General features: G+C 40.1%; 1 protein-coding gene across 2 annotated transcripts; it reads left to right on the top strand.

Moving 5' to 3' along the window:
* Positions 1-3,292: 3,292 nt before the first annotated feature.
* Positions 3,293-14,110, top strand: LOC148895875 (uncharacterized). Of its 2 annotated transcripts, none has more exons than XM_089001170.1 (5): positions 3,293-3,386; positions 6,225-6,516; positions 8,568-9,128; positions 11,529-11,742; positions 13,320-14,110. In XM_089001170.1, the coding sequence occupies exons 2-5, from the start codon at positions 6,243-6,245 to the stop codon at positions 13,549-13,551; spliced, it is 1,281 nt and encodes a 426-aa protein (XP_088857296.1). In that variant the 5' UTR covers positions 3,293-3,386; positions 6,225-6,242; the 3' UTR covers positions 13,552-14,110. The 2 variants fall into 2 exon arrangements, with proteins under 2 accessions (XP_088857296.1, XP_088857297.1); XM_089001171.1 differs by lacking the exon at positions 3,293-3,386 and adding an exon at positions 3,764-3,828.
* Positions 14,111-14,613: the final 503 nt, after the last annotated feature.

Here is a 14,613-nt window from a genome sequence, read left to right as displayed (position 1 = left end):
AGCACAATGCAGACCACATATTTTGCGCCATTAACCACACAGCACTTAGGACAACCGACACCATTTTTTTGTTTCCTAACTGACTTCAGAAAAACGTTTTATAGCTAATTTTAAGCAGTCTGCTTAAAATTAGATATCAAGTAGACAGGATGAACTCTAAAATACCCAAACCACGCAGGCTGATATTTTAGTCAAATGCAAAGCACCAATAAAAATGAGTTAGTGTCCAAAACTACAGTAAAGTCTCGTTATATCGATATTCAAGGGAGTCCGAAAAAATATCGATATAACCGGGGCTATCGATATATCCGACCCTGTTTGCATGTAATTTTCTCCGTGCGTGCATAGAAATAGTATCGATATAACCGGGACTATCGATATATCCGATATCGATATAACGAGACTTTACTGTACTTCAAAATGCCCTCGGAGATGGCGAGTTTCAGAAGGTCCCTCCCTCTTGTTCGTGACGTCACGCCAGGACGTTTTGCCTTGCTCTAGAATCAAAACAATGGCTTAAGATTGGGAGAAGATGATGAATATGGTTCAAATAGTCCTGAAGAGGAAAGCATAAATGTTTGCAATCGATTAAAGAATTTATTCCGTGTCATTTTGAGGCATCTGGAGAGAAATGTAGCACCCATAAAATGCAGAAGATGGCGCCCAAGCTCCGTTGGAAATGGGCTGATTTGTCTGCTGGGAATTTGTGTCAGCGAATATCAAATAGTTGTCTTGGTTCAACACACGATTCACCATCGTGTTATTTTTCCTTCTAATTTCGCCATCAACACGAAGTTTTCATACCAAACAAAGTACCCAAAATGATTGTGTGTCGCTTTCTCGGTTAGGTGACGTCACGTCAGGAATCGTCACCAACTCGAAAACAAGACTTCTTGAATAGTCAGCGCGAGTCTTAAAACGTCAAATATAGCTAGCTATATGCGGTGGAATCTTTCTAAAATACGCTCAGTAGAAGTCCCCAGGCTAAACAAGTACAGCAAAATACATTGACGTGATGGAACAACAAGGCTACAATGCGTCTTTTTTTACGGTAAAGGGCGGTCCTTTAGTGACGTCACGTACGGACTCGTCACCAACTCAAAAACAAGACTTCCTGAATATTCAGCGCGAGTCTTAAGACGTAAAATATAGCTATATGCGGTGGAATCTTTCTAAAATACGCTCAGTAGAAGTCATTTGAAGTGATTTTACAAATTATGGACACAACTTGTCCGGAGGCGTCAGTTGTCCTTTAAACAAACTGCAATAATACATTTGCTTCAATTATGATCCTCAAATGCGACACCCAAGACCTGAATTGTTTCCAGGCTGGGGGCACAGCTCTCTCTTTTGGACTTCTCAGCTGGGTTTTCAGCTGTGTGTCTCTGGTGCTCTTAAAACAAAACAAAACTAGCCTGTCAAAATAAGTCTTCTCTTCCTGTGCATCAGGAAAGAGCTAACAAAGCAGCTTGTGGAAAAGATAATCATGCTGCTCCGCTGTTTCAATCTGTCTATCCATCCATATGCGTTGCTGGTCTGGTGAAAGTGTTCCCAGGGCAATTCAAGCAATGGGTTTCACTGCATTTTAGCATCACCATTACTGCTTTTATGCACTTGCTTACACTGAAGAGCTTGCTGCTCTCTTTCATCATGAAAATGACGCTATTTTGGTTTTGCAGCTACTCAATCGTTGCAGACCAGTTTGGATTTCGCCTGAATTGTAATGTGATGACTGCATTCACTGCAAAACCTGAAGCTATTGGATTGGATTAGTCTTTATTAGTCTCATAGTGGAGAAATTTACATTTCACAGGAGCAAAGTGAGGAAAGGAAGACGTAGAAAAACAAAATACAGGACCTGCTATGTAAAAAAAAAGTTACTGTGAACAGTTGTAATCAGTGGTGGGGGGTCAGGGCTTGCAAGGCCTTCTCTGCTAGCCTACAAATATCTGAATCACAGACTAATGTGAATTATATTTTGTTTTATTAGATAATTCTGAATTGTCTTTCAGCTTCCTTTCATTACTTTCCCCTTTGCGCTGCTTCCAGGCGTGTGTTTTCGTATTTACGCATTCAACCAATCGCATTTCAGCCGTCATTTGTTACCACGGTCAAGAATCTATCTGGACACGATGAACCAGTTGCTTTAACCAATCAGAGTTGGGACCCCAAGGCCTACTGGAAGGCGCTGATAATGTTAGAGTTTTCGCAAATTATGATTGGCTAGTTACATGATTTACTAGTCACTAGCTAATCATAGTATCAACTAGCAGCTAGTGATAAGAGCATACTGTCCAACTCCGGAGCTAGCACACTGTATCTGTAGCTAGCAATTTTGTGTTGATTTAATTCGCGATTTTGGCAACCCACAATAGCTGAAGGAGGAGAAGAGATTTGGTTGCTGTTTAAGCCCTTTCAAGAGGGATTTTTAAAGAATAGATGGACATTAAGAAAGGTTAGCCAGGTCCAAAGCTAGCAACAATAGCAAATAAAATTGCAATTTCATGATGTTATCATGAATCCACACGTTCATCATGAAAATTCAACAGTTTAATGACAGTATTTCTTAAGCTTCTTCGAGTCACAAGTTATTTCCTGGCCAACGACATCCTCGAGTGCTCGTGTACTAAATCACACCACACTCGCTACTGGAGTGATTCAGACATAGCACTACTGAAGGCTTAGGATTGACATGCATGGCCCACCACTGATTCTAATATATATATATATATATATATATATATATATATATATATATATATATATATATATATATATATATATATATATATATAATAAACGACAACAATTAGAGGACAGTTGGGTTAAATCATTATAATGTGAATAAAACACCACACGCCTATACAGTATATGACTGGATAAATACAGAGGGTTGTGTCAGGAAGGGCATCCGACTTAAAAGCTTGGCCAAAACAAACATGTGAATCAAACCTCTGAAGATGGAGGACACTGATTCGCTGTGGCGACCCCTTGAAGGGAAAAGCCGAAAGGAAAAGAAGCAGAAGAAGAGGAGGCCTATACAGTATATGACTGTTAATCAGTAATAGTGAAAGTTTGAATTGCGGCTGACTGTTGGTCTCAAACAGAAAGTAAAGTGCTTTTTCCCCTCCTCCGGCTGCATCTCCTCTGCTTTATTTGCTCCATATGGTGTTTGACATGGTACCCATGAAGGTTTGGGGGGGGGGGGGGGGGGCTGCTGCTGTGGGCGGAGGGAAAGCCTCGTATTTTGTCCGTCCTGAAATTTGATTCACAAGTTCAGGATCCTGGAAGACAAAAAGAAAAGGCAGAGGGGCGGGAAGAAAGGATTTCTCCTTCTAACCACCAGAGGCGTAAACCCAACAAACAGCCTGCAACCTACTGGAAAAGTAAGTTGTTTTAATTCAAAATGTGTATGTAATTGACTAATATGACTAGTCACTGACCCAAACCTGTTCATGTTGTTAAATTTATCTCTGCGATTCTTACTGCGCGGACGCAACACAAAAAAACGGGCAAAAGTCATATAATGACTTTTCATTGCGGTTAATTGTGACTACCTTTAGCGGACGTAGGGACACATTTTGTCTCATTTTGATTCACTTGACGACCTGGTCGTCTTGACCCCATAGTTAAGTAAGCTGAGAGTTTTTGGATTTGCACAAGAAGGAATTGAAAGTATTTTTTTCACCCCCACGCGGGAGAAAAGGCGCACGATCGATCTTACGCGCATTCATCACTCGCAGGCGACCGCTGGTTAACACCACGAGCATTTATGTGGTTTGGAATAATCCAATTATCTCCATCTGATCACGTCCTTTATTTTGCTGGGTAAGTGCGATCCCTTGTGCAAATGTTTGCATCGCGACTGCGCGCCAAATGGGTACACGTAGCGAATGAGAGCCACAGATGTCAATGAAAGTCAGCGTGGGCTCGAGCCAACAAAAGGGAGACGCGTGGTGATTTCTGTACCATGAAAGTCGTTTCAAACATCCACGCGCAACACGCGTGGCCTCATTTATACTACATCTTACATTCAATATGTTATTGCCTCAATAAACGCATCGCTAATCGTGAGTATGGGTCACATCTAACGTTCACATCATTTGGGGAATTTGCAAATTTCCCCATTGTGGGACAAATAAAGGTATTCTGAATCCAAAGGCCGTAATTTTAGTTTTTTTGTGAACTATGAAAAATCCATCCCTTGTTTCATATATTTACTACGTAGGGTTGTAGCCCATATACTATACGTATATGCACAGTCAAGTCTTTTAGCAGATTCACTGCCAGCCGATGTGCAAAAACGTGTCCACTCCAGTGCCAGGGTTTTTGTCATTGTCACTCAAATTGCAGGACCCACGGAAGATTGTGTTTTTGGACTATATAAACCTTCAATGCAGTGCAAACCTCAGACTCTCTTCCTTCATCAGAAGAAAAGAGTTAATTCTGAAGTTATATGGGTCTGGAGTTATCTGAGCTTGAAATGGGGACGGCTGTACAGAATACAATGCAATACATATTGGTTTATATAGGACTTTAACAACAGCTGGTGCTGGAACAAAGCGTTAACATTCTTGGACAGCCGCCCTCATTTTAAGCTCATATAACCCCAGAGCCATATAATTTAGGAATTAACTTTTTTTTCTGATGAAACAAGACAGTCTAAGGTTTCTTACGCTGCATTGAATGTTTATGAGATGGAAATATGCTACTCAATTCATATGGTTTTTGCTTTTTTGAATGTTCCTGTGCCGATTACCATTTTGTGTTTGGGAGCCTTTCAACTGAGCGAGTTGCTTGTTCTGTAGCCACAAAGGGACATAAATCTTCTTGTGCCGGTCCCAAGCCCGGATAAATACAGAGGGTTGTGTCAGGAAGGGCGTCCGACGTAAAAGCTTGGCCAAAACAAACATGCGGATCAAACCTCTAAAGATGGAGGACACTGATTTGCTGTGGTGACCCCTTGAAGGGAAAAGCCGAAAGGAAAAAAAGAATTCTGTGTATTTATTTAATTAGTGATATTCAGTGTATTAGTGACTGTAAAGTGTCCTTGAGAGTTTTGAAAGGCACTTATAAATAAAATTCATTATTATTATTATTATTATTATTATTATTATTATTATTATTATTATTGTTATTATTAGCTAAGTAGCTATCTGGCTAGCTATCTATTAGCTATATAGCTATCTAGGTGGCTAGCTATCTAGCTAGCTATCTGTTGACTATTTATTAACTATCTACTAGCTGGCTAGCTAGCTAGCTCTATATATATTTACTTCTGGGTTGAGTGAACGCTGGCGCATGTGGCTGCCGCTGCTCACCAACAGAAAAACTTATCCTGTGACTGTAAAGTGACCTTGAGAGTTTTGAAAGGCGCTTATAAATGAAATGTATTATTATTATTATTATAACATGGATAAAAGGGAAATGCTGCCCCCCTGTGGAAGGGAAAAAATATCAACATACATCCGGCCCACGCTTTATCGGCACCCTAGGAAGAAAAAACAAAACCCAAAGAAATTCGTGAATGGCGTTCTGTCATATTTTCAATTCCCGAATAAATTTGGAAATGGCAGTGAATGAGGTAATCGCAAAAGCAGGCAATCCCATGAAAATGAGTGAGTTCAAAGAGGAAGCGGTAACTCCCCCTAACCCCCTTTCATCGAGACAATTCTGATAGAACTTTGTTAATCAACCTATATTACAAAGTACAACAGGGTTGAGTGCCTTTGTTTTCAAGTGTCACCAAAACAAGAAGCGACTGCATTGTCCCTGATAATGCTACACTTGGACTAGTGGTTTGTTTAAAATGTAAACGATTTGCGATTATTTCTTCACAGTACTTGTTTGGTTTTGTGGGGTTTTTGATAGGCAATCCCCCTAAAGTGTGTCTTAATTATAGATTGCCATTGCCATCAAACAGATGTGCCTTTTAATATCCACAAAGTCTTCCTTCTATCACGCTGACCCAATTACATGACTCGGATTCGAGCAAAAGTACGACTCCTTTCCTTTCTGGAATCTTTTAATACTTTCCCATATTAGGGATAATTCTCTGGGGTTATGTTTATATCTCCAGATGTATTGTTTGGAACAACCTGGCAATGGCTCCAGCTCATTTGCTGGCGCACTGGAGGCAATTGCCATTGGAAATAAATGAATGGATGGAGAATTGTGAATATTTTTGTCGTCTTACCATTGACTCTTTATGTTGTTGTGGTCAGGTGCTGGGCTGTGTGACTATGAACAAGTCAGGGCTTAAGGCCAGCGATGGGGAGAATGCTCAGGAGCTCGACAGTATGAAGGAATCCATCAGTGACATCATTAACCAGCTTCAGGACATCGACCCCTCTAGGCTTTCCTTCTCCCCTTTCCTGGACTTGGACACTCAGATCTGCATGGCCCCCGTGTCAGACAGCCCAGAGTCTTCAGTCGAGGAGCTGCGCTCATCCTCCCACTCGGCCTCCGGCTCCCAGCGATCCTTGGAGCCTCCACCCTTGGCAGAAGAGCCCAAGAGTGAGTTCCCACCGTTAGTTTTGTTTTGAGTCATGAGAGTCAACAGTCAAGTCAGGTAAACTTTAGTCCAACTTTGATCCAAAGGGATTTAACACAAATTCAAAACTCACCTGTGCCCAAAATGAGGACTAATTAGCTCTAAAAAAAATGAATGGTTCTGCTTATCAAAAAATATCCTGTGACTGTAAAGTGTCCTTGAGAGTTTTGAAAGGCGCATTTAAATGAATTATTATTATTATTATTATTATTATTATTATTATTATTATTATTATTATTATTAATATTAATTATCTATCTCGCTATCTAGCTAGCTACCTACCTAGCTACCTAGTTGCTATCTAACTAGCTAGCTATTAGCTTTGGGGCTATCTATTAGCTATATCCTTGAGAGTTTTAAGGGGCACTTGTAGATGCATTTTATTATTATTATTATTATTATTATTATTATTATTATTATTATTATTATTATTATTATTATTATTATTATTATTATCTATATATCATCTAGCTAGCTTGCTTTCTATCTATTTGAATTACTTCCGGGTTGAGTGAATGCTGGCGCGTGTGGCTGCCGCTGCTCACCCACAGAAAAACTTATCTTGTGACTGTAAAGTGACCTTGAGAGTTTTGAAAGGCGCTTATAAATGAAATGTATTATTATTATTATTATTATTATATATTTTGAGAAGGTCAACAGATGCGAAAAGTTTGAGACAAAAAAAGTCATAAAGGTCCATATGCTTGATCTTTGTGTCTACTTTTGTCACCATGTTGACATCGAAGCCATGTTGACCACATATTATATAGTCACAACCACATTATTATAGGACGAAGGAACGGGTGGAGCCTTCATCTTTGTCCTCAGCCTTTCAATTTACCTCGGTGACACCCCATGACTTAACTCATTCACTGCCATTCCCAAATTTATTTGGGAATTGAAAATATGACGTAGAGCGCGATTCGCGATTTTTTTTCGGGTTTTGTTTTTTCTTGCTGAGGTGCCGATAAAGCACTGGCCAGACTTCTGGCAAGTTTTTTTTTCTTTTCCACAAGGGGGAAGCATTTCCCTTTTTTCCATCTTAGCACTATATAAACCAATGTGTATGCATTGCATTGTATTTTGGACAGCCTAACAACACTTATTTTTTTTGTAAAGTTGATAATAATTCCAATTAATTGAAATAATTTATTTTCACAATAATTCAGAGCGATTGTCCAATCTTGAATTAAATACTGTAGAGTAACTTGCAGCACACATATCTGAGTTGCCCTGAATCTGTCTGGCTGCCCCTCAATCAAATGAAGCATTCGACCACCATTTTGACTCAGTTTTAGGTCATCCAAAAATTAGTCAACTTTTTCACACCAAATTGGCAGGTGCCAATCTGGAGTGTCATAAAAAAATCCCTTCGTCTGCCGCACCGCCTCGCCACGTTCAGCATGGTCTTTTTAAGGTGCGTCGGGATTTACCTCAACGCCCTGATCGTCACCAAAATGTCATGAATGGCATGTCTCCGTAAAATGTGTTGAGTAGTTTTTGCATTCCTGCTCACAGAAAATAAACAATAAACAATAAACAATACAAACTTCAAAGCCAACCGACACCATTTTTTTGTTTCCTAACTGACATCAGAAAAACGTATTATAGCATCTAAAATACCCAAAACGCGCAGGCTGATATTTTTAGTCAAATGCAAAACAGCAATAAAAATGATTTAGCATCCCAAAACTGCCACAAATGAGCTCGAAACTGGGGAGATTCAGAAAGTCCTGCCCCATTCGTGACGTCACTACGGGTCACACACTCGCCTTGCTCCAATGACTCTATATTCCAGTCTGCAAAACTGGTTTGTTGATGTTCTGGGAATTGATAGGATGTGTCGTAGCAGCTAATTTAGGCTCCAAGCATGAAAATAATCTGGTCCTCATCCCCTTTGTGGAAACCTCAACTTTGCTAAAATGGGGATAATGTGCATGTGACGAGTGAGCGCTTCCAGATTTGACTCTTTGGTTTTGGATTCTGCCTAATATGCCCCTCTTGGTTTGTACAGACTTGGCCTCCCGCCGCCATCGTCAAAGCAATGGCCTCCACGTGGAAAAAAGGAGAGACGGCCACACAGAGGCGGGCGCGCTGGATCAAACGCTTTCCACTCCGATAACCACAGAGCAAAATTTGGCCGGCGCCACGGAAAACTGCATCAGCGCTCCAGCCTTGATGTCCCAAGGAGACATTCCCAATGGCATAAACACACCAAAATGGAGTCCAGAATCCACTGGTCTGGACTGTACTGCGGATGAGGTTCGACCCCTCATGGGTCCATCTTCGGACAGCGTGGAGCTGACAGTCTGGAGGCCAGAGGGTGTACTGGACACTCATGTTGATGCACCCGAGGCTCGCGGCGGTGGTCGGTGCTGCTGCGTGTGCAAATGCTGTCAGAGCGGCAGAGTCCCCGCATTCCTCTCGGTGCTGATGTCTTTTCTATGTGGACCCGCGATTCTCTACGCTCTCCATACCTACGTCCACATTCAGCCCCCTGATTGCCCCGACGCGCTCAGCCGGATTGTCTTCACCCTCTGCTGCTGTGTGGTGGCCACGCTCCCCATCGTACTTGGTAGGCATGATTCATAACAGAAATATTCGCAGGGATGCACCCTTGCGCCATTTTGACAGTCATTGGCGCAACTTTGTACTGTGAGACCTCGGTTTACGAACCCCTTGGCTTACGAACTTTTTGGTTTACGAACGATACATTGATGAAAATTTTACCTTGGCATACGAACTTTACCTTGGCATACAAACTTTTTTTCGTACACGAAGCTGCCTCAATGAGTGATGTGTCGTTCGCGAGCCCGTTCTTCGAACAACAAAATGGCAGCCGACTGTTTTTGACGTCTACTCCCCACCCCCAGTCTTCGGTTAAAGCCACGTGATCGGTCAAGAACGCAGCAGGGAGGCGAGGTGGTTTAAACATTAAAGAGACAGGCAGACGACAGTGAGAGAGTTTTAACTTTGAGCAGAGTGGAGTCTGCAAGGTTAAAATATCCCATCAATCAGGCTCCACAAACAACCAACACAAGCCATCTGTAAACTTGATGCAAAAAGCTATCAACCCAGCTCAACAGAACAAAATTGATGAGGAACTAGATACAATTATCACAGAGAAAGCACCTACAGGGGATCATTCCTCAAGATGGTGAAAGAAGAAGGTTAGGTTCCTCATCAAGTGTTTAATGCTGAGGAAAACGGCCACTCTATTCCATCAAGCCATCAACGACCATCACAAAGGTAAATAAAACGATTTTATTATACTGTACAGTTTATTTAATTAATTATAATACCATAGCACATTTATTACACGTAAAATAAGGTATATTTTGTGTAGTTTTAAGGCTTAGAAAATTAGAAAGTAGAAACATATGTTTTATGGGGACCTGGGAACGGATTATTCTCATTTTAATGGTTTCCTATGGGAAATATTTTTTTGGGATACACACTTTTCGCCTTACACACTCTGTCTGGGAACCAATTAAGTTCGTAAGCCAAGGTATCACTGTTTATGATAAAAATAGATTTTACTCAAATAATGTTTTTTCATTTGCAATTTAGAAATATGCTCCGGGTTGAGTGAACGCTGCCGCAATATCCTGTGACTGGAAAGATTGCTTGAGCGTTTTGAAAGGCGCTTATAAATGAAATTTATTATTAGTATTAATTTATTTTGGTGTTTTTCATTCAGTTTCGTATACTTAGGAAATCTAGTTAAATCAGGCCCAATCGATTTTAGAATTTGGCCCCCTTTTCTGACACTAGGGAGCTAACTGGCCCCCTTCTTTCATTTCCCAGATGCCTCCCTGTATTTGGGGTATAAAGATTACAAAGGATTCTGTTTGTCTAGCCGCCTTGTCCTGGAATGTTTCAGCGTTTCCTGTGCCCTTTAATTTGGTGCACTTTGCAGCAGACGTCTGCCCAAGTTTTGCTTCTTTGCGTTGCATGTTTACTGCAGGTAATTTGAACATATATTCGATGTCCTGACTCTTTGTCCTCGCTAACAATCCCAACAGCTGCAGCTGAAATCAGACAATAGCGCATCAGTAGAGCGACCATATTTTACTTGTTGATAGGGTTTTTTCCCCAGTTTTTTTTCCCTTCCACTACTGTATCAGATTTCTGCCCACCCGTTGTAGGATTTAGTACAGTTATACCTTGGCTTACGAACTTAATTGGTTCACATACAGTGTGTAAGGCGAAAAGTGTGTATCCCAAAAATTTATTTCCCATAGGAAACCATTATAATGAGAATAATCCGTTCACAGGTCCTCATAAAACATACTTTTCTACTTTCTAATTTTCTAAGCCTTAAAACTACACAAAATATACCTTATTTTATGTATAATAAGTGTGCAAAAATGAGTCCACTCCAGTGCCAGGGTTTTTATCATTGTCACTCGAAATTCTTAACCCACAGAATATTGAATTTTAGGATGACATAAACATTCAATGCAGTGTAAGAAACATTACACTTGCTTATTTGATGAGAAAAAAAACATGTTAATTCCTAAATTATATGGTTATGGAGTTATTTGTGCTTGAAATGAGGGTGGCTGTCCATAATACAATTCAATACATACACATTGGTTTATTATTGCCGTTAACAACAGCTGGAGCTGGAACAAAGCGCTAACATGGAAAAAAAGTTAAATGCTGCCCCCTTGTGGAAAGAAAAAAACATTTCCATAGGTCTGGCCAGCGCTTCATAGGCACCCAAACAAGGGAAAAAAAACACAAAACCCATGCAAATCGGGAATGGTGCTCTCCGTCATTCCTTACATTTGCATTCTCAGTGTTGCAAACAATGCCTTGCCTGTATACCGATAAGGGAATTAGAATCCCATCCATTCCGTGAGGTATGTTGCTTTACTTTTAAAGGAGATGATTTTACCCCAAAAATGGAAGTGAAAACTTTCTTGTGGACAGCAGCTGATGTGTTTCTCCTCTCCCCACTCCATTCCAGCGATGCTCTTCGATGCCGTGTGCCGCTTCTGTAGCGCCTCGTTCACTTTGCATGAGTCACTTCCCAGAAGACATGTCATTCAGCAGCTGTTCGTCACTGCATCCCTGCAGTTGTCATTCCTCTACGTCCTCAACCTGATCGTCATGGCGGCTTTTATCGATCAACAGCAGCTCAAGTTGGTTCCAATATTGGTCGCAATGTTCATTCTGGGAAGGTAAGCCTTAGCTGTGTCTTGGAATTTCTATCTATCTATCTATCTATCTATCTATCTATCTATCTATCTATCTATCTATCTATCTATCTATCTATCTATCTATCTATCTATCTATCTATCTATCTATCTATCTATCTATCTATCTATCTGTCTGTCTGTCTGTCTGTCTGTCTGTCTGTCTGTCTGTCTGTCCCTGTCTATCTGTCTGTCTGTCACTGTCTATCTGTCTGTCCGTTCGTGTCTGTCTGTCTGTCTCTTTCTCTGTCTGTCTGTCCGTTTCTGTCCGTGTCTGTCTGTGTCTGTCTGTGTTTGTCTATGTCTTTCTAGCTAGCTATCTAGCTATCTAACTCGATTTCTAGCTATCTAGCTCGCTACCTAAATCCAACCATCTGCGGTAATTTAACCATCAAAAATAGAAATACATGTTTGGATTATTTTTATTAACCATACGCTCCAACCTACATTTAAGACAAATGCCGATTGAGAGTCAAATTGTTTAATGATTATCTTTCAACTGAAGGAAATAGCAAAAAAATATGTGATGTATAAAGTGTGTCTATTTTGATGTATTTTTTTTAATGGTGGAAAAAGCTATGCTGTTTAGGATTTTCTCAAACAATGTGTGAGAAGTGGGAGGATCATTAAAAATAGTTAAAAATATTGTTTTGTCAAAATTGTATGATAAAATAAAATAGAATGTAAAATAATTGTAATCAAAAGTAAATAATTATTAAATACAAAATAAGAACATAAACAATTACAATTTTATGATATTGACTTTCCCTGTGCGACAACATTATTTAAATGATGTCTATTATTCATGAAGTTATGTGAAGTTATGCTTCTTTCAAGAAGAGCAAAAAATTGTTTTTTGCTCACACTGCTGGTTAGGATGTGTGTGGTGTAGCCCAGAGTTGTTCTATTTCCGACTCAACGCAGCCAAAATTACAATGTCATCCAAAAAGCCAAACCCTAAAATCTGTACTGCAAGTCAGACTCGTACATAACAAAAGTCATTATCTTTGACACATTATAATCCTGCTAGCTAGCATGTAAGTCATATCAGGAGTACAGTAAAGTCTTGTTATATCGATATCGGATATATCGATAGTCCAGGTTATATCGATACTATTTCTATGCACGCACGGAGAAAATGACATGCAAACAGGGTCGGATATATCGATAGTCCCGGTTATATCGATATTTTTTCGGACTCCCTTGAATATCGATATAACGAGACATTACTGTATTAACTTGTTCACAGTAGTTGTTCATTGTTTGGTTATTGAGTTATTGTACTGTATTCACATTTCCATATACATGTACCTATTTTGTTTGGCAGAAATGAAGACATGAAAACAAATCTTTTGTGTGTTTTATATAATAATAATACGTTTCATTAATAAGCGCCTTTCAAAAATCTCAAGGTCACTTTCCAGTCACAGGACAAGTTATATAGATAGCTAGATAGCTAAGTAGCTCGATAGCTATGTAGATAATAGCTAGTTAGCTAGAGAGCTAATAGATAGATGCTTTCATCAGTTAATTTTTTTGGCCTTTTCTTTCCCTACAAACAGGCTTGTTTACTGGGTCAGCCTAAATGTGTGCAGCTCCTGGCGAGGCTTCGGCTCCGGCCTGACTGTCTTCCCTCTCATCGCCCTGGTGGCTCATAATATGTTCCTCTTGTACAACTTGTACCTCAGAGGACCGCTCCTTCCCTCCCAGGATGTCCTCTTTAATCAGGTCACCACACCACAGAGCCCAAGTGGTGCATCAGACGTGCTGGCCACTGACTTCCCGAATGCTTAGTGAGGACGTGGACGCTCGTCTTTCAGGAGGAAATCTTTTCAGAAATAAGTCATTCCTGTGGTCTGCAGTCTGGGCAATGCTGTAGAAGTTGCCACCATATTCTCCGAGTCCTTGATGGCTTTGCTTCTGATTTAACTCCTCCTAGACTGGACATTTGTGTTGTTGTTGTTTATTTGGAACAAAATAGCTCTTTCGTATTTTGGGTGTTTGGGATGCCTTTGAATCATTTCCTTTCAAGCTCTTGCAGTACCTGCAACATAGTTCATGTCTTTAACTGTCATGTATGTTAAAAGCTGTTTAAGAGTTCTTTAATGTAAAAAAGTGTGTTTATATGAAGGCAAAATAAAATCCAGCTTTGATTTTATAAAAGGCTGACTGCTTTTGCATAAAGTCTGGGGAGCTATTGTCAGAAAAATATGTGCTCTTACAGGATTAGGACTGACATTATGTGTGCTCAGTGTTAGACTCCATGTCTCCTACTGCCGTTTTTTGCTGCTGATGTTGTTTCAAGTGTATATGGAGCCTCTTATGAAGGAAAAAATATCTGAAAACCAACAGAATAATAAAAATATATACATATTGATGACAATTATTTTTGATCAATTTCATACAGTAAAAGGAAATATGGGAGCCGTTCTCAGTTCAATAGACAAGAATATTAAGACTGTGGGAACTACAGTACACACATGGATTCTATTTCAAAGTTTCAGAGGAAGGATGGGTTCCCATTTTCAACCGTATTTACAAAATTTAGTTAGACAGGATGTGTGGCCTTGGATTTTAAAACAGTCGCGGTTTTAAAGGACAACCGACGTCTCCGAACAAGTTGTGTCCATAATTTGTAAAATGGCTTCAATGACTTCCACTGAGCGTATTTTACAAAGATTCCACCGCATATAGCTATATTTTACGTTTTAAGACTCGCGCTGAATATTCCGGAAGTCTTATTTTTGAGTTTGTGCCGAGTCCGTCACTGAAGGAACGCCCCTGACTGAAAAAAGGACACATTGTAGCAGTCCTTCCATCACGTCAATACATTTTGCTGTGCTTGTTTGGTCTGAA

The sequence above is a fragment of the Hippocampus bargibanti genome, linkage group LG07 (assembly GCF_051943395.1).
Source record: "Hippocampus bargibanti isolate YZ-2025 linkage group LG07, ASM5194339v1, whole genome shotgun sequence".
Classification (NCBI taxonomy): domain Eukaryota; kingdom Metazoa; phylum Chordata; class Actinopteri; order Syngnathiformes; family Syngnathidae; genus Hippocampus; species Hippocampus bargibanti.
Note: the sequence above shows the minus strand (reverse complement) of the source record. Positions and strands in the feature narration are given on the sequence as shown.